This window comes from Pseudophryne corroboree, chromosome 9 (genome assembly GCF_028390025.1).
Source record: "Pseudophryne corroboree isolate aPseCor3 chromosome 9, aPseCor3.hap2, whole genome shotgun sequence".
Lineage (NCBI taxonomy): Eukaryota > Metazoa > Chordata > Amphibia > Anura > Myobatrachidae > Pseudophryne > Pseudophryne corroboree.
The window spans coordinates 294877107-294897194 of NC_086452.1; the positions used below are offsets into that span (position 1 = coordinate 294877107).

Below are 20088 nucleotides of genomic sequence, written 5' to 3' on the forward strand. Positions count from 1 at the left end.
CGATCTCGTCCATATTTGCCTGCACTGCTATGGTGCCGGATGATGGGGGGAGTGAAGAAACTTCACTCCCCCGTCACTGACCCCATTCCCCCGCCGCCGGGTCGCCCGTCGGCCGTATCCACCGTCTGGCAGCTCGGCGGCGGATCGCAAGTGTGTAGGGCCCTTAAGTCCTGGGCTGTGCAGAGACTGCACAATCTTTGGTTTGTGCAGCTCTCTGCACATCCAGTCGCACCCCTGCACAGCAATTACCCCCTCCTGTAGGCAGCGACTACCTGGTCGCAGCAGTGCAAAAAATGCCTACTTGCGACCAGGTCTGAATTAGGCCCCCTGTTCTTTACACTAAAGATAGTTGTTAATGATATTGGCTGTAAGTTTGGAGTCATTGTCTTGCTGCAGAATAAATTTGGAGCATCAGGTGCTTCCCTGATGGTATTTCATGATGGACAAGTACCTGGCTATTTTTCTCAGCATTGAGGACACCACTAATCCTGTCCAAATCCCCATCTCCATTTGCTGAAATGCAGCCCCAAACTTGCAAGGAACCTCCACCATGCATCACGGTTGCCTGCAGACACTCATTGTTGTACCGCTCTCCAGCCCTTCAGTGAACAAACTGCCTTCTGTTACAGCCAAATCTTTCAAATTTTAGCTCATCAGTACAGAGCACCTACTGTAATTTTTCTTCACCCCAGTTCCTATGTTTTCGTTCATACAGTAGTTGAGTTGCTAGGCGTTGTTTTCTCGTCGAAGGTATGGCTTTTTGGCCACAATTCTTCCATGAAGATCACTTCTGGCCAGACTTTTCCAGACAGTTCTGAGCTAATGGCACTGCTAGACTTCTTCCGATTTTGAAGCGATGTACGCATAATGTGCCAGTTCTGAGCTGATGGCACTGCTGGACTTCCAATTTTGAATGATGTAAGCATGATGTGTCTTTCATCTGATGCAAGTTTCCTTGGCCGAGCATCTACGGTCCTCAACGTTGCCTGTTTCTTTGTGCTTCTTCAAAAGAGCTTGAACAGCACATCTTGAAATCCTAGTCTGATTTGAAATCTTTGCTTGGGAGAGACCTTGCTGATGCAGTATTACTACTTTGTATCTTGTTGCTGTGCTCAATCGTGCCATGGTGAATGACTTGTGACCCGAAACTGTCATCCACAACCTCACCTTTGTAGCAGAGTTTGACTGTTCCTAACCCAGTTTTAAGCCTACTACTCAGCTGTTTCTGTTTGTTAATGACTGTGTTTGAACGTACATATAAAAATAATGATCATTATCATCTGTTCGGTATGATTGATTAATCATACACCCCACTATAATCCTACAAAATTCCTGACTTTGTGCAAGTATACCTAGAACAATTGATGCTGTTTTGAAGGCAAAGGATTACATAAAGACAATTGTGCAGTCATAAAAAAACTAATAAATTATCCGTAAACAATAACCAAATGTTACCAGAGGCGCACATAATGTTGTGTAAAGATTGTAGAAGATACACAAAGAGGGAGGGAGATTGCAATGATCAATCTCACTCTACTCCCGGCGCTATCTTCGTGAAGAATGATAAATGCAAAAAAAAAAAATCAGCTGCAAGTGATAAAGAAGCTTTTTAGGCTTCAATATCAGAAATAGAAACACCAATTCACTGTGCTTGGGTCTGTTATTTATTTTAAAAAATGTTTACAAATAAATATAAATTGTCTGCTATCAGATGGAATCACACGCACACACACACTCACAGGCTCAAACTATGTTGCAGCAATAAAAATATTTTATGTTACCACATTAAATAGATATAAACAATATACATTTAATTATAGTACATGTATTAAAACAGTTATACCCTTTTAGACTGCCAGCAATAACCCAGGATATTACACGTGAATGTGCAGCAACCCGGGATGCGGCTCAGTCTGAAAGGGGCCAACCTGGCTCGCGGTGTGGTGTGAATGGGTAAGCCAAGTCGATGCGACCCGGGACCCGTTCACACCATAGGAAGAGGTGGCGCTTGGAGATCTTCTCCTCTCTAAACGTCGCCTTCGGATGCGTCTAAAAGGGGTCTCGCTAAGTCACACCTGGGAAGGACCCAGCATTTACACCGGCAGAGCCTCCAAACACCACGAGTGAGCCTTATGCTCTGGAGACCTGTAAGCCACTGGCAGATCTGCACTATAAATCGATAAAGCAATAGGCTCTGAAGGCTCTGCCCCTTGTTAATGAATGGGGTTTCTTTTCTCGCTTCCCAGAATGATAGCTAATTAAAGTACTGTATATTTAAAGTTGCCCTGTCCCCTCCTTCCTAAAGCTAGCGCAGGCCAGCCAGTCACTACGTACTCACCATGATAGCATTGTTGGCAGTGGGGCTTAGAGGAAGTAGAACAGACGATCCGTGGCTACATTGTACAGTGGCTGCTGGTCTTGGGGCAGTGGCCAGTCACCAGGCAAGAGGTAATCTGTCCCCCATTCCCTGTGTCCCCAGCACAACAGAGAATCTTTCTCTGGGTCCGCATCTATGCTGCACCACCTGAGAGCAATGTTTATTTTGACAAGGATTTTCAATTTAGTTTTAGTCATAGTTGCTTTTTTTAAATTGTAGTTGGTTTAAAGTCACATTTTAGTCTTTTTCTTTTGCTTTGTTTTAGTCAAGATTTAGTCAGTGGATCTCAGTTTTCATTTTAGCCTAAGTTTAGTCAATGTTTTAGCCATAACGTTTGCAAACAGTTTAATGATACTGTAATGAATTTTGCTGAAGAACATTTCCCTAAAGTTCTTGTGAGAAGTTTCCATACCTTTTAACTATATGTTTAGTAATCTTGGCTCAGTAGGCTGTGAATGTGTTACATACTGAATCTGACTTACCATAGTACTCCAATATATAATATACAAATTAATGTCTTAAGTTTGTTAGAACAAACAAGTGCAATATGCAGTTCTATTTCCTTCACAGCAGGTCATACTTATTTTCTGCAAATATCTAGAACAGATAAGTGTTATTTAAAAATGTAAAACCCTTCTTCCAGTGTTAATCTTGACAATGATTTAAAATTTAGTTTAAGTCTTAGTTGCTGTTTTTTGCTTTGTTTTAGTTAAGATTTAATCAGTGGATCTTCTTTTTCATTTTACTCTAGTTTTAGTCCTGAAATAAACTGTAATCGATGAGTACTTTCAGTCCAAATTTTCATGGACTATATTAACACTGCCTGAGAGTATTGCCCTGAATGCGACTGCACTGCAGCGCTGAGTGACAATTCTTTGTTGCACATTTCCGCTCTGCTAAAAACTCATATGCACTATAAATGATGTACCAAGACTTTACGTATTTCTTTTAGGTAAGAGTTACATATCCAAAAGGTGTTTGTTTTGAAGAAGGAATGAAATTGGAAGCTATTGATCCTCTGAACCTCGGCAACATATGCGTAGCCACTGTGTGCAAGGTAAGTTTCATCACAATGGAAACTTAACTAGTGTCACTGAAGTCATTACAAGTTACATGAGTTTTTAGGAATCATTAATCATTTACCATTTTATATAGTGTATAAATTATTAACCTATTACGCTCTGCTATTCACTGAGAATATTATGATATAAAAACATATAGTGACATGAAACCAGTGGTGTATCTATAATGGGTGCAGAGTGTGCAATGCAGGGGTGCCCACATCACAACCCCATGTTATTTAAGTCACTAATTCTACAGAGTCCTTTGTCTGCAGTGCTACCGCTGCACAAATAACTGGGATATGGCGCAGAGTATATCTTCCTGTTGATTTGCGCAAGTTCAGTACAGCAGTAGCCCAGAAAATGGCTACCGTGCCATTTTCCAAGAGATCTGTGTATGCACAGTAGTTTCTGGCAAAACATTGCCTAAGAAAGGACAACCAGTGAACTGGCGACAGGGTCATGGGCACCGAAGGCTCATTGATATGCGTGGGGAGCAAAGGCTAGCCCATCTGGTCTTATCCTACTTAAGAGTCACTGTAGCACAAATTGATGAAAATGTTTATGCTAGCTATGGTCCTAATTCTGACTTGATCGCAGCAGCAAATTTGTTAGCAGTTGGGCAAAACCATGTGCACTGCAGGGGGGACAGAAATAACATGTGCAGAGAGAGTTAGATTTGGGTGGGGTGTATTCAAGCTGAAATCTAAATTGCAGTGTAAAAATAAAGCAGCCAGTATTTACCCTGCACAGAAACGAAATAACCCACCCAAATCTAACTCTCTCTGCACATGTTATATCTGCCCCCCCCCCCCCCCCTGCAGTGCACATGGTTTTGCCCAATTGCTAACAAACTTGCTGCTGCGATCAACTCAGAATTACCCCCATGATAGAAAGGTCTCAGAACACAGTGCATTGCAACTTGCTCCTTATTGGGCTGCATAGCTGAGACTAGTCCGAGTGCCCATGCTGACCCCTGTCCAATACCGAAAGAGCTTAGTTACAACAAGCACATGAGCATCAGAACTGGACCATGGAGCAATGGAAAAAGGTGGCCTGTGGTGATTCACATTTGATTTTACATCATGTGGATCAGCAGATGTTTGTGTGTCATTTACCTGGACTAGCAATGGCATCAGGATGCATTTTGGGAAGAAGGCAAGCCATCTGAGGCAGTGTGATGTTCTGCTGGGGAACTTTGGTCCTAGCATCATGTAGATGCTACGTTGACGTGTTCCACCTACCTAAACATTGTTGCAGACCAAGTACACCCCTTCATGGAAATGGTAGTTGTAAATGGATGATGCTCACTGCCACACTTCAGAAATTGCAGAGTGCCTCCCTCTACATGACATTGGATGATGCTGAAGAATAATAAAACTTGTGCCATCATGTTGGCATCTATTGACAATTGGTTTCAGGGACAGACATTCAGGTGTGCGATCATAGGTGGGCGCAGCACGTTTTATTAGGGAGAGCACCATTAGAGGGGCGTGTCTAGCACTGCCTATTGGGTGTGACTAGCACTGCCTATTGGGCATGACTATCACTGCCTATTAGGGATGGGAAATCTAGTTCACTTTGGTGATTAATTCATTATGATCTAGTTCACTGAAAAGATTAGTTCAGAAGATTAGTTCATGTAGTTAATTTAGCTCATCATTTCACTCATTGACTGAGACTGAAAGGAGTGAATGGATGTAGAACTAGTCTAGACTGTTACACATAGTTGTTTGAAAACTCAGTTGGATGTTTGTTTTTTCCTATCTAATAGACAGGAAAAAACGGACACCCAATCGACTTTTCAAACATTTGAATTCCCCCCATTGAGTAGGTATTGCTAATACTAGCTCATTGTGGGAGTTATAGTCTTGTCAGATTTTTTTTGATATTTAAGAAAAGCAATAACTTATATAGCAACCTTATAGTGACATGTTTATCTCTGCAATATTAATCCCATTGTTGGTACTAATTTTTACTTCATAATATTCAAGTGAAAGACCCAAACTCAGAGTAATGTAATAAGTCACTTTTTTCTGCTTTTAAAATACAGTAATTAAAAGAAAAAAAAATGTCCCTTTCAGGGGCGCTTTAAGAGAGGAGGAGGCCCGTGTTCAGCCTCCTCCGTTCGGGCCCCCTCCTCTCTGCCCGGAGCGTTGTAGAGTCTGAGCACTAGAGGGCTCAGACTCTACTGCACATGCGCAGATCTCCGGGAAAATGGCGCAGCGGCTATTTTCCCTGAGATTTCTCTACTGCGCATGTGCAAAACTCCATAAAAATGGCCGCTGAGCCATTTTCACTGTGTTTTCACAGCTATGCGGATGCCGGCGCTGGACTCCGGAGGGGTGAGTATTTTAAAAATGGGTGCAGCGTGTGCGGTGGGGGCCCCCTCTGGACTCAGGGGCCCATGTGCACCGCACACACTGCACCCATTATTGAAATGCCAGTGGTCCCTTTGCCCCAATGTAACAGACTTTTAGAGAAAGATAAAGTGGAGATGTTGCAAAGTAGCCAATCAGCTTCTGTCATTTATCTTCAACAGTATATAAAGTGACAGAAGCTGATTGGTTGCTAGGGGCAACTGCTCTACTTTATGTCACTTGAAGGTTCATGGTATATATCCCTCCTATGTCTTGTGTTGTCTGCAGTATTCAGACCCTACATGATAGCATGCATACTGTACTGACTCATTATGGCTGTATGAGTCATTGAGTCAGAGAGCTGATCAGTGATCTGTATGATTCTGTGAACTGCTGAGCTATTTGCAAGGAGAATGACTCTTGAGTCATCAGGACAATATAGCTCAATCAGCTCCACAGAGTCCACACATGTCTGAGCTCAGCAGTGCCACCTGTGGCAGAAGAGATGTACTGACTCATGAGTATTACATGACAGAGCTGAATAACAGCAGCACCTACACACCCAGTAGAAGATTTAGCACAGCAGAATGCCCAGGACCCAGTACCAGAAGCAGCAGCAAGTGTTTGGACATCTGGACTAATAGGACAGTGATTGTATCACAGAAAGGTGAGCAGCATGACCACACATGCTCACTCACAGCATACCTCCCAACTGTCCCGATTTTCGCTGGACAGTCCCGTTTTTCAGGGTCTGTCCCGCTGTCCCACCCGCGGGCCGCACTGTCCCGCAGGCGGGGGGAGGTTGGGAGGTAACTCTGTCACTGTGCCTCTCTGCGTGTGTAGGAGCCGCGGCAATTCGATGTAGTGCGCATGCGCGCGCCATCCTAACGCTGCAGTCACGGGCAGTCTCACTCTCTGCAGCTCAGACTACATTGGCCACGCCCCCTGTATGACGCACCACGTTGGCTTGCCTTAATATTTTTATAACTGCTTTTTTATTATATAATCCGTTTTAATACATTTTTTATATCTGTAGAGGAATCGGCTTTATATATATATTGTTTAGAAAGCAAGTTTGGAAAATATTACTATTTATATATTTTTTATGATTGACAAAATAAATTGTTATTTCCTTTTTACCAAAAAAAAGAGTTTTTTTAATCCAGTCCACTATATATACCACCTTAGTCCGCTGAATATTTCTGATATTTAAAAACACCAGTTGGTCGCCATTACCCCTATTCACCCATATTCATTTTAAACCTATCCAGCATCTTACCAATGCTGAAAAACTTTTTAGGGGACGGCTGACACCCTTTTTTACCTATAAGGGAGTGTTTTTTACATATAAACATATATTTTATTTTCAGGTGTTGTTTTCCCTCACACGTGGCGCTATACTCCTATTTTTATATATATATATATATATACATCCCAACTGTCCCGATTTTGGCGGGACAGTCCCGTTTTTTACGGTCTGTCCCGCTGTCCCACCCACGGGTCGCAGTGTCCCGCGGGTGGGAGGGCAGTTGGGAGATCCCCCCTGTCACTCGCTGCTCTGAGCAGAGCAGCGGTGAATAGACGCTGTGCGCATGCGCACAGTGTCTATTCACGGCAGAGAGGGACAGGGGGCATGACCAGCAGCTTTCACAGCGCTGTTCATGCCCCCATAATGATGTAAACGGGGCGTGGCTTGCGATCGCGGCACTTGCCGCGAGGCCACGCCCCCTTTCCGATAGGCCCCCACCCCCTAATTTCGGCCGCGTACCTTCGGCGCGCGAAAGTGTCCCTCCTTCCTGCACTCCAATGTTGGAAGGTATGCTCACAGACACACATAGACTTTGGCTAGGCAGTACAGATGCTATTTTTTTTTTATTAGATCTGTATTGCTGGGCTGTGTTGTAAGGTTAACTTTAATTTTACAGCATCAGAATCAGGAAAAGGAAGTAAAATCCAGTGAGTGAGACAGTGAGTAGCCTGATGCAGCTGCTGGCTCTATTCTGTCTGTGTCTAACTCCTCCCACCTGCTGTACTCCCTGATGAACTAATCTTTGCCAGAGTAGTGAACTGAACAAACTAGTTCACTTTGAAGATTAGTTCATTTATCTTGCGTCCTAGAGGATACTGGGGTTCCATTTAGTACCATGGGGTATAGATGGGTCCACTAGGAGCCATGGGCACTTTCAGAATTTGATCGTGTGGGCTGACTTCTCCCTCTGTGCCCCTCCTGCCAGACTCAGTTTAGAAAATGTGCCCGGAGGATCTGGTCACGCTTATGGAAGCTCCTGAAGAGTTTTCTGCATTTATTTAATATATTTGTTATTTTCAGGCAGGGCTGGATGGCACCAGCCTGCCTGCTTTGTGGGACTTGGGGGGGGGGGAACGGCCCAACCTCTTGAAGGGTTAATGGTCCCGTTCCCCGCTGACAGGATACTTAGCTCCTGAGGGAACTATTTGCAAGCCCCCCCACGGCGAGCGTACATTCCCGCAGCACGCCACCACCCCTAACAGAGCCAGAAGAAAGAAGAGTTGTGAGTACTAAGCTGGCGTCCCGGTTAGCGGGGCGCCGGCCATTATATCGGCATGAGGGTATGGATATGCACGGCTTCTAACTGGGGCAGAATGCGTCTCCAGACACAGTACACAGTTGCGTCTCAGTACACTGTACACAGTACCCACACTGGCAAAAACAGCCTTAAGACGGTTTTATCTCCATTTTAAGCACCAGATTACCTCAGCTAGTATAAAAAAAGCGGGAAGACCGCACACCATTGAAGGGGCGGGGCCTTCACTATGAGCGGATCCAGCAGCTCACCAGTGCCATTTTCCCTCTGCAGTGGACACAGACGCTGACTGACAGGGACGCGCAGCTCCTATGGAGAGACTCCAGATTACCTCAGCGGTACCAGGGGGTCATAGCAGGGGGGGGGAGCGATTATTAGTGTACTAAGTCCACTATCTTTGTACTAAGTCTAAACTTTTTCCTGTGTGTGTGTGTGTGCTGTCACATTTACATTATATCAGGCAAAGAGTGTGTTTCTTGTACAATGGAGTGTTCCTCTTCACCGGGGGGCTCACTACTGGGTACTGAGGGCAGTGCACCTTCCCAGAATAGCGGGGCTGAACCGGAGTACACTCTTGGTATGAGAGCAGAAATTTTTCTGCGGTCGAATTTCATTTGGGACGTTTTCTGCTTTTTCTGTAGGCAGGTGTGGATATTGGCCTACATCTGGGCTCCATAAAAGTCCAGATTTCGGCCTTGTCCATTTTCTTTCAAAAACAATTGGCTTCTCTCCCTGAGGTTCAGACGTTCTTGAAAGGGGTTCTGCGCATCCAACCTCCCTTTGTGCCTCCCACGGCACCTTGGGATCTCAATTTGGTGCTGCAGTTCCTCCAATCGGACTGGTTTGAACCGTTACAGGAGGTAGACATAAAATATCTTACGTGGAAGACCGTCACACTGTTAGCCTTGGCGTCAGCAAGACGTGTCGGAGCTGGGGGCTTTGTCTCACAAGAGCCCCTATTTAAATTTCCATGAGGACAGAGCTGAACTCAGAACTCGCCAGCAATTTCTTGGTGTCTGCGTTTCACATTAACCAACCTATTGTGGTTCCGGTTATCACTGACACTTCTACTACTTCAAAGTGTTTGGATGTTGTGAGGGCTTTGAAGGTATACGTAAAAAGGACAGCTCGTCACAGGAAATCCAACTCGCTGTTCGTTCTCTATGATCCCAATAAAATTGGGTGTCCTGCTTCAAAGCAGACAATTGCACGCTGGAGCAGGCTCACAATCAAGCATGCTTATTTCACGGCAGGTTTGCTGGTTCCAAAATCTGTACAGGCCCACTCTACTGGGCGGCTGCCCGGGGTGTCTCGGCTTTACATCTCTGCCGAGTGGCTACTTAGTCTGGTTCGAACACGTTTGCTAAGTTCTACAAGTTCGATACTTTGGCCTCTGAGGATCTTCAGTTTAGTCAATCGGTTCTGCAGGAACCTTAGCACTCTCCCAATCGGTTTGGGAGCTTTGGTACATCCCCATGGTACTAAATGGAACCCCAGTATCCTCAAGGACGTAAGAGAAAATAGGATTTTAATTACCTACTGGTAAATCATTTTCTCGTAGTCCGTAGAGGATACTGGGCGCCCGCCCGGTGCTTCGTTTTTCCTGCAGTGTTACTTGGTTAAGTATTGTTGGTTCAGCTGTTGCTGTTCCTGTTTAAAGTTGGGTTAGCATAGCTTTTCTCTGGTTTGTGTGTGCTGGTTCGGAATTTCACCACTATCCTATTTATCCTTCTTTCAAAGTATGTCCGTCTCCTCGGGCACAGTTTCCTAAACTGAGTCTGGTAGGAGGGGCATAGAGAGAGGAGCCAGCCCACACTATCAAATTCTTAAAGTGCCCATGGCTCCTAGTGGACCCGTCTATGGCCCTCATTCTGAATTGATTGCTCGCAAGCTACTTTTAGCAGCCGTGCAAACGCATAGTCGCCGCCCACAGGGGAGTGTATTTTCGCTTTGCAGGAGTGCGAACGCCTGTGCAGCAGAACGGCTGCAAACACATTTTGTGCAAAACAAGACCAGCCCTGTAGTTGCTTATTCTGTGCGATGATTGCTGCGATGAATGACACGGTAATGACGTCAGATACCCGCCCAGCAAATGCCCGGCCACGCTTGCGTTTTTCCAAACACTCCCAGAAAACGGTCAGTTGGCACCCAGAAACTCCCACTTCATGTCAATCTCCTTGCGTCCGCCAGTGCGAATGAAAGTATCGCTAGAACCTGTGCAAAACCATGATATTCTTTGTACCCGTACGCCGCACGTGCGCATTGCGGTGCATATGCATGCGCGGTTTTGCCATTTTTTAAAATGATCGCTACACAGCGAACAACGGCAGCTAGTGATCAACTCTGAAATGAGGGCCTATATCCCATGGTACTAAATGGAACCCCAGTATCCTCTACGGACTATGAGAAAAGGATTTACCGATAGGTAATTAAAATCCTATTTTTGAACTAATCAGTCATGAACTCCCCATCACTACTGCCTATTGTCACTCAATGCAAACAATAATACAGGGAATTTCTAATGCAAGTAGGTTCATCACTCCTGTGTATAAAGCCAGCTACGTGCATACTATTGCTGCAATCATGCAGAATTCAAAAGTGTTATTTATTTCTACATTTTTGGGCGCACAACCCCCATCATCAGGAAGTACTGAATAGCAAAAAAAAATATGGAGGCTTATGTATGTATAAATAATTTAATGTAGAAATATGTTAAAATAACTCAATACATTTTTAGGAGGGTTATGATTATAAAAAACATACATATTTTAACATATAGAAACATAGAATTTGACAGCAGATAAGAACCACTTTGTCCACCTAGTCTTACACACTAGGTTTTTTTGGGTGGGGGTCTGGAGCCAATTAACCCACCAGTTTATTTTTGGATTGTGGGAGGAAACCCACACAAACAAGGGAGAACACACAAACTCCACACATCTAGGGCCACAGTGGGAACCAAACTCATGAACACCAGAGCTGTCAGGCAGCAATGCTAACCATTACACCATCACATAAACCTGTAGCTTAAAGAAAAATGATAGTTAAGAGGAAAAAAGTTGCAGAATACTGCTGGTCAGAGATGTAGACTAGACAGACCAACAAATTCCAAACAAATCCTGATGACTGTTTAAAATAAAACCGAAACATAGAAGTCTACACCTTGTTGTTTTTTCTTCAAGCTAATCAGACTGAGTGTGTCGCCACAGAAGTCCAACTGACTTTATTTTCCATCACAGGCAGGTTACACGGTGTCATGCAGGTTTCCCAGGTCAGGTTTAACAGCAACAGAAGTCACAGCACAACAGAGTACAGTCTTCTGAGTAAAGTTGATAAAAATTTCCAGTGGTTCCTAATGTAGTCCCCGAACACCCTTCCTATTTCCTGGCGGACTACTTCAGCATCAGGAACAGTTTCCCAGTTTCTCTGCTGCTTCTTTATCCAGGCTCACACAGCTGATTGTAATCATGCAGGCCGCTCAGCTTTGCACAAAGAATACCTGGCCTGTATCTAATATCCTGCGTTTTACCCTTCTGTGCTATCCCTGCCACAATATATTTCTTCCTGCATAGACGTGTACTCCACTCTTAATAAAACCAATGGCCTTGACAAAAGATGTGAATGAAAACATCTGAAACGTTAGCATTTAAAATCTGTATATTTAATGAAAAGCTGAGAAGACCAAGGAGTGCTGCCTTTGCAAATATATATATATTGTGTGTGTATGTGTATATATATATATATATATATACTCTGTATATTTAAAATCTATTTACTATATGTTAAAATATTGTTTGTTAAATCATGTATTATCCTCCCAAAAATGTATTTTTTCTCATACGTCCTAGAGGATGCTGGGGACTCCAAAAGGACCATGGGGTATAGACGGATCCGCAGGAGCCTGGGCACACTATAAAGACTTAAACTGGGTGTGAACTGGCTCCTCCCTCTATGCCCCTCCTCCAGACCTCAGTTAGACTTTGTGCCCAGGAGTGATGGGTCACACACTAGGGGAGCTCTACTGAGTTTCTCTGAAAGACTTTATGTTAGGTTTTTTATTTTCAGGCAGACCTGCTGGCTACAGGCTCCCTGCATCGTGGGAGTGAGGGGAGAGAAGCAGACCTACTTCTTCTTAGTTTAAAGGCTCTGCTTCTCGGCTACTGGACACCATTAGCTCCAGAGGGTTCGATCACTTGGTGCGCCTAGCTGCTTGTTCCCGGAGCCGCGCCGTCACCCCCCTCACAGAAGCCAGAAGAAAGAAGCCGGGTGAGTATTGGAAGAAAAGAAGACTTCAGTGACGGCAGAAGACTTCAGTAACGGAGGTAACAGCAGCGGTAGCGCTGCGCTCCATGCTCCCACACACCAACGTCTCTGGCAGGGTGCAGGGCGCAGCGCCCTGGGGGCATGTTGCTGATGGTCTATAATGCTGGCAGGGGACATATTACGGTGCCTGCGCACAGCGTATGTTCACCCCGCCAGTGTGTCGCAGGGGGGAGAGACAGCGGTAGCGATGCGCTCCCGGCTCCCGCACTTTCCATCACCTGCAGGGTGCAGGGCGCTGGGGGGGGGAGCGCCCTGGGTAGCATATAATAAAATCTGTAATATCACTGGTGGGGGGACATACTTCGGTGCCCACCCCGCCAGTGCACCGTGAACGGGAGGGAGCAGCAGCGGTAGCGCTGCGCTCCCGGCTCCCGCACTCCACAGGGCCTGCAGGGTGCAGGGCGCTGGGGGGAGCGCCCTGGGCAACATTTAAAAAATTTAATCACTGACGGAGGGGGTACATGCTTCGGCGCCCGCCCCGCCAGTGCGCCGCAAACGGGAGGGAGAGGCAGCGGTAGCGCTGCGCTCTCTGCTCCCGCTCCCCGTCGGCCTCCAGGGTGCAGGGCGCTGGGGGGGAGCGCCCTGGGCGGCATTGATAAAAGGATCCCGGGTGGGGGAACATACCCGGACACCGGGTGTCTTCGCCCCGCCGGGAGACCGCAGCGTGCACGCTGCGGTCCGTAGCTCCCACACACCAACGGCTTCCATGTGTGCAGGGCGCAGGAGGGGCGCCCTGGGCTGCGTTGGGACAAAAAGTAAGTTATACAGGGGGTTACCCCCTGTATATAGGGTCCCCAGCTAGTTTTTAGGGGGTTATATATTTATACATTTAGTTAATTGAGCGGGCTTAAGCGCGCCGGGAGGGGGCAGAGCTTAGCCCTCACAGAGGAGTCAGCGCCATTTTCCTCAAGTCCCCACCAGGATTTACTGTATAGTAAGGAGGAGGGGGGGCACAGGGTGTTTAATGCTATATGGGTGTCATATAGCATTATGTTTAATAATGGACGCATAATCCTTGTTGTGATACATAAACTTACTGTTTCCCTGTTTTTTACCCACTATCGGTTAGTCGACATATGTCGACAGGTGTTAGGGCTTTGTCACAAGCTGCTGTGGGGATAACTGTCGGCTTCGCCGACGCTTGGCGGTACTTGATTCAAAAAAATTAAGTATTAGCAGGTTGGTTTTGTGTGCTTGAAAACAAGTAAACGCGCTAGGGGATCATTCTCCGCCACAGGGGACCGCTCGCCCCAGCAGCTTGCCGCCAACCCCTTACAGAGCTGAAGAGTGGTGAGTGAGACACCAACCCACCTAGCAAGGGGGGGCCGGTGTGAAGATGGCGGCAAAGGGGAAGGAGCGCAGTATTAACTGAGCTCCCGTGAAGGTTCAGAGGCACATGGTGCGGCGCTGTGAGGGGCGCCCTGGGCCAGCGCTTATCCCCACACTGGTCCACAAGTCTGTCGGGGTCCGCGGATCTCAGCCAGCACATTTTACCTCAGGCCAGTATAATTCTTGAAGAGCGGGAAGACAGCGCCATTAAGGGGGCAGAGCTTCTCCTCAGAGTGGACCCAGCAGCGTTCCATCGCCATTTTCCTGCCTGCACAGATCTGGATGGAAGAAAAGGTCCCTCCACAGCAACTCCAGCTATCAGTACACGGTACCAGGGGGTTGTAGAAGGGAGGGGAGGCTGCAAAACGACTGTGTCTCCTATTAAGGGACACAGTCTGTGCTGACAAGGGGTCTCCCTTTGCTGAAAGCACTGTGTGTGGGTTGGCTCCGATCTTTGTGTCTCTCTTGCCATTCTTGGGGGGGAAACTCTGTCTGCCCCCACGTGTGTGTGTGTGTGTGTGTGTGTGTGTGTGTGTGTGTGTGTGTGTGTGTGTGTGTGTGTGTGTGTGTGTAGTGTTTGGTGGTCTCCTTTAGCTATGTCCAGGGACACTGTGTCATATGCTGCAGAGGATTTATACTCCCAGGATGATCCCATTCCATGTAATCAGGATAGCACTTTTTTAGCACAGATACCAGCAAGGGAACCAGAGTGGTTTTCCTCTATCAAATCTTGGATTTCTCAGATTTCTGACAGGGTTGCAAGTAATGAATCTGCAACCCAGGTATTACAGAGCTCTATGGCAGTATGGCCTGTTTCTGGTACCTCGGGACACCCCGCTATATACCCCCACAAACGTGCGCTTGTGCATGTCACACAAGACGACACGGATACCGATTCTGACACCACAGATGGTGATGGTAATATGTTGCGGGGGTCCGCATCTCTTGCAAAGGGGGTGCAATTGTTGATAGAGGCTATGAGGGATGTGTTAAATGTTAATGATACCACACCTGAGCAGGTTGAGGAGGCTTTTTTTCACTGAAAATAAAAAAAGCCTCGCTAACCTTCCCTGCATCAAAGGAATTGAATGCTATATTTGAAAAAGCATAGGAAAACCCGGAGAAAAAATTCCAGGTCCGTAAAAGGGTCCAGGTGGCATTTCCTTTCCCTGAGGAGGATAGGAAGAAATGGGAAAACCCACGATTGTTGACGCCTCCGTGTCCAGACTCTCAAAGAAGGTGGTTTTATCTGTTCCAGGATCTACCGTCTTAAAGGAGCCGGCTGATAGGAAAATTGATAACACGCTTAAATCAATGTATACTGCTTCAGGGGCCATATTACGTCCCACTATTGCTACTGCATGGATTGCAAAGGCAATAGTGAAGTGGTCGGCTAACTTACTTGAGGATTTGGATGCGATGGATAGGGATGACGTTGCATTGTATTTACGCAACATACATGATTCTGCAGGTTTTATGGTAGAATCCATGAAAGACCTGGGTTCCATGGCTGCGGGAATATGTTCCATGTCTGTTTCAGGTCGTTGGGGACTGTGGCTGCGCCAGTGGTCTGCCGACGCGGAATCCAGAAGAAGTGTGGAGTCCCTACCCTATACAGGTCAGGCTGTCTTTGCGGAAACTCTAGACGCGTGGATATCCACAATGGGTGAGTCTCCGTTTCTTCCCTCAGCAGCACCTGCTCCGAAGAAATCTTTCTCTTCTTCTGCAACGCAGTCCTTTCGGCCTAACATGCCTAGAAAGGCCAGAACTTCCAATACCTTCTTTAGGAGAGGTCGGGTTAAGTCCAAAAAACCTGCCGCTGCAGGTTCCCAGGAACAAAAGCCTGCTTCGGGTACGCCAAAGTCCTCCGCATGACGGTGGACTGCATGCCCCGGTGGTGGGGCCAGTGGGAGCGAGACTCAAACACTTCAGTCATGTCTGGGTATCGTCCGGCCTGGATCCCTGGGTGGTAGATATTGTGTCCCAGGGATACAGGCTGGAATTTCAAAGTCTCCCTCCTCATCACTTTTTTAAGTCAGGCTTGCCAACTCTGTTGGAGGACAGCACTGTACTACAAGACGCTGTCCAAAAGCTGGTGAGGCACAGGTCATTGTGTTACTATTCGAACCTTTTCGTGGTACCGAAACCGGATGGTTTGGTCAGGCCCATTCTGAACCTATAATCATTGAACCCCTTTCTAAAGGAGTTCAAGTTCAAGATGGAGTCTCTCAGGGCGGTGATATCAGGTCTGGAAGAAGGGGAATTCATGGTATCACTGGATATCAAGGATGTGTACCTCCACATTCCAATCTGGCTGCCGCATCAGGCTTATCTCTGCTTCGCATTTCTGGAATGTCATTTCCAGTTCCAGGCCCTGCCAATCGGCCTCTCCACAGCACCGAGGGTGTTTACAAAGGTGATGGCGGAAATGATGATTCTCCTTCGCAAGCAGGGTGTTAACATCATTCCATATCTGGATGATCTGCTGATAAAGGCATCGTCCAAGGAGAGGCTACTGCAATCCATTGTTCTCACACTGTGACTGCTCCAGAGTCACGGTTGGATTCTGAACCTTCCAAAGTCACATTTGGAACCAACCCGGAGGTTGTCATTTCTGGGAATGATCCTGGATATGGAAGGGCAGAGGGTGTTTCTTCCGCAGGAAAAAGCGTTGGTGATATAAGCTATGATCTGGGATGTCCTGAAGCCACCCTGGGTGTCGGTTGATCAATGCATTCGCCTATTGGGAAAGATGGTGGCCTCTTACGAGGCTCTCCAGTATGGGAGGTTCCACGCTCTGACCTTCCAACTGGATCTCCTGGACAAGTGGTCGGGATCTCACACATGCACCAGAGAATTTTACAAATACAGAGAATGACAGTACAGAGCCAAATAATAAGAGGTGGGAGGAAAGGAAGGGTAAGACGAGGGTTGGAGCATTTGTCCAAGTTTGCGCAATTCTTGGGGGGGCTGTGAGTAAGTACGGTTCGTAGGGATCAGCACAGTGTATTCTCGTGTGGTCTTAAATTCAAGCCACGGATACCAGGTCGATGTATATGTGGAGTATTTTTCTAGAGCAGTGTAGTAGATGTCCTCCATAACAAAAATCTATTTTATCCCAGTAGTACACAATGTGTGTGCTGGCTAGTAATAAAAAGTGTCTTTATTACTGTACTACTTGTTGCTAATCCCTTTTAAATTAACCAATGTTATATACCGTATTTATTAGTCATAACCTCAACCATTATCAATCTTAATATAACTGGCGACCGTCTTAAGAAATGTCTTCATCTGATATATCTGACTATATATATATATATATATATATATATATATATACACACACACCAGATCCGGCACTCATATCCTCCCACAAAGAAACTTGCCAGGTGCCCTCCGTGACGACCGTGTTGCAGCGGCCCACAATAGAATCTCACCACTCGGCGGCACTCCGGACGAATGAATAAAGACTACAAAGTCATCTTGGATTAAATCGACGTTTCAGTGCAGTGCTCGGCGGCACTTTTATCAAGATTATCAGACAGCATAAAAAACCATTGTGTATACACCATATAAATAGCATCAGTGAGACCACACGTTGCACGTCAAGTCCCACCCCACTCCCAATCATCGTGGTGCCGGGCATGACGTGCAGACAGCTGAATTAAATAAACTTTTACATTGAATGCACATTGTGAAAATCACAGTGACAAAAGGCATAAAAATCAAAAAAGTCACACATAAATACAAATAACACATCTAAATAAAACACGTGAAATATAGCAAGAATAAAAACCAATGACAAGCACTAGAATTTTTAAGCAGATAACTCATCCTACAACTTCAAAATATGGCACCACGTCTACCAAGACGAAGTGCCTGTGCGTTAAAGATTTAAAACAACCATACAATCTGAATCAATTCATTAACTATAGTTACCTTACAAAATAACATAATATAAGTCCATAAACGGCAGTGTAACAACGGGCAGAAGCCTATTCATTACAGATAGCAGTGTAGTCCTAAGGACTCATTTAACCCTCGAGGGGAAAGTGTCCCCAGCCTTTCAATCCACTGTGTCTCACGCTGCAACAGCAGTTTTTTTCTATCACCTCCTCTACTCAGGACAGGTATATGATCAATCATTCTATATTTAATTGCTGTGATATTGTGTTTAGCAGTTGCATAGTGACGGGCTAAAGGCTGTTCACTTGTGCCTTTGAGAATTGCGGCTTTGATGGCCGATCTATGGAGCGCCATTTTCTCTTTAAATTGGCGCTCCGTTTTCCCAACATATTGTAAAGAACAAGGGCATTACCGGTGAGTAAATTCTTATTTTAATTCAGCTGTCTGCACGTCATGCCCGGCACCACGATGATTGGGAGTGGGGCGGGACTTGACGTGCAACGTGTGGTCTCACTGATGCTATTTATATGGTGTATACACAATGGTTTTTTATGCTGTCTGATAATCTTGATAAAAGTGCCGCCGAGCACTGAAACGTCGATTTAATCCAAGATGACTTTGTAGTCTTTATTCATTCGTCCGGAGTGCCGCCGAGTGGTGAGATTCTATATATATATATATAAGTAAAATGGAGGTGCTAGTATACTGATATATGTACTGTCCAACTGTACACTAATGAGCTTCTAGCACTTTATATGAGACCTCAGCTTCCCTTTCACATAAGTCCACAGGGCACAATTCCTGTTCAAAAACAAAAGGAAAGGGGGCGCTCCATAGTGCATAAAAGTTTTCTTCACACATAGGTATAAAACACACAATTCCAGTAGGAGAAACTCGTTCCAGAATAAAAAACACTGTGGGCTGGCTACCACATGGTTTGTAACAAACAAGACCCAAGCAATCTTGTCCCACTGACACCCACTCACATGATGGAGCAGTATGTAGTGCTGAAGCCGATATGGTGTGTCCTTCGGTCCCACGCGGTGAACAACCAGGAAAGTGGTTTAACAGCTTAGGCCGTGTAGCGGTAGTAGGAGAGTGCCGCGATCCAGCTGCATGAAAGTCACTAGGCACCGCCCTAACGCTTTCGTCACAGTGGACTTCGTCATAGGGCATGGCCTAGTGCACGCTCAAATGTATTGTTTACTTTGTACATCCTTTAAATAATGTATGCTGTCAAATAAGTATGATTTGAAGAAGTATACCATATATATTGCCCATTAATAAGGAATATTTGTTTCTCATACAACAGTTTAGATCAGGGGTAGCCAACCCTGGTCTTCGAGAGCTACCAACAGTGCACTTTTTTCATCCCACCTAGTTAGGTGATTAGCTCCACCTGTGGATCTTTTAAAATGTGTCAGTGAGAAATGAGTATACCTGTGCACCTGCTAGGTGAGCTGGAAAACGTGAACTGTTGGTAGCTCTTAAGGACCAGCGTTGGCTACCACTGGTATATCATATATCTTGAAAAATGTGACTTTTAGGGCGATATTCATAGGTTCGCCAGGAGCTATCCAATTAGCCCCGATACCCAGCATTTATCAGAGATTATGAGCATAATCCCCCATAACCAGCCCTCAGAGCCGCGATAACACATGGGTCCAGGTACTTACCTGTATCCCATGTGTTATTGGCCATGGCTTTCATCCATTTCATCCGATGAAAATTACTATTGGGCTAAAATCGCGATAATAGTCTCTTTTTTAGCTAAAAAGTTTCTGCAAATATGCTGTATCATAATTAATCATATTTCAGCACATATACTATAGTTTTCCAAATAAATGTGGCCAATATAAGGAATTGGGTACCATAGTGAAGATGCGTGTACAGTAGGTACTGTACACGCGTTTTGAGGTCTGTGCACTCCATATTTTACTGTACCTACAGTAGCATGCTATTTGTTACCATGACTTGGGCAGTTATATAGAGTGAAAAAAGAGAGAGTGTATTGACCGCACAGGTTTGGGTATATGGGTCAGTAAGACATGATCTCTCTAGATGGGTATAACCGGTTAGTATCTATATCCAAGAATGTTCAGTATCTATTCTTGGAAAAAATTATGGTGCTCCCTGAGAGTAAAATATAGGCTGCAAGAAAGCGACAA

General features: G+C 45.6%; 1 protein-coding gene across 7 annotated transcripts in view; it reads left to right on the forward strand.

Moving 5' to 3' along the window:
• Positions 1-20088, forward strand: part of L3MBTL2 (L3MBTL histone methyl-lysine binding protein 2) — a 772791-nt gene that overhangs the window by 589043 nt on the left and 163660 nt on the right. For all 7 annotated transcript variants that reach the window (XM_063940374.1, XM_063940377.1, XM_063940380.1 and 4 more), the window contains one exon: positions 3330-3434. In XM_063940374.1, the coding sequence (XP_063796444.1) occupies positions 3330-3434 (105 nt within the window). The remainder of the gene's footprint in view (positions 1-3329; positions 3435-20088) is intronic.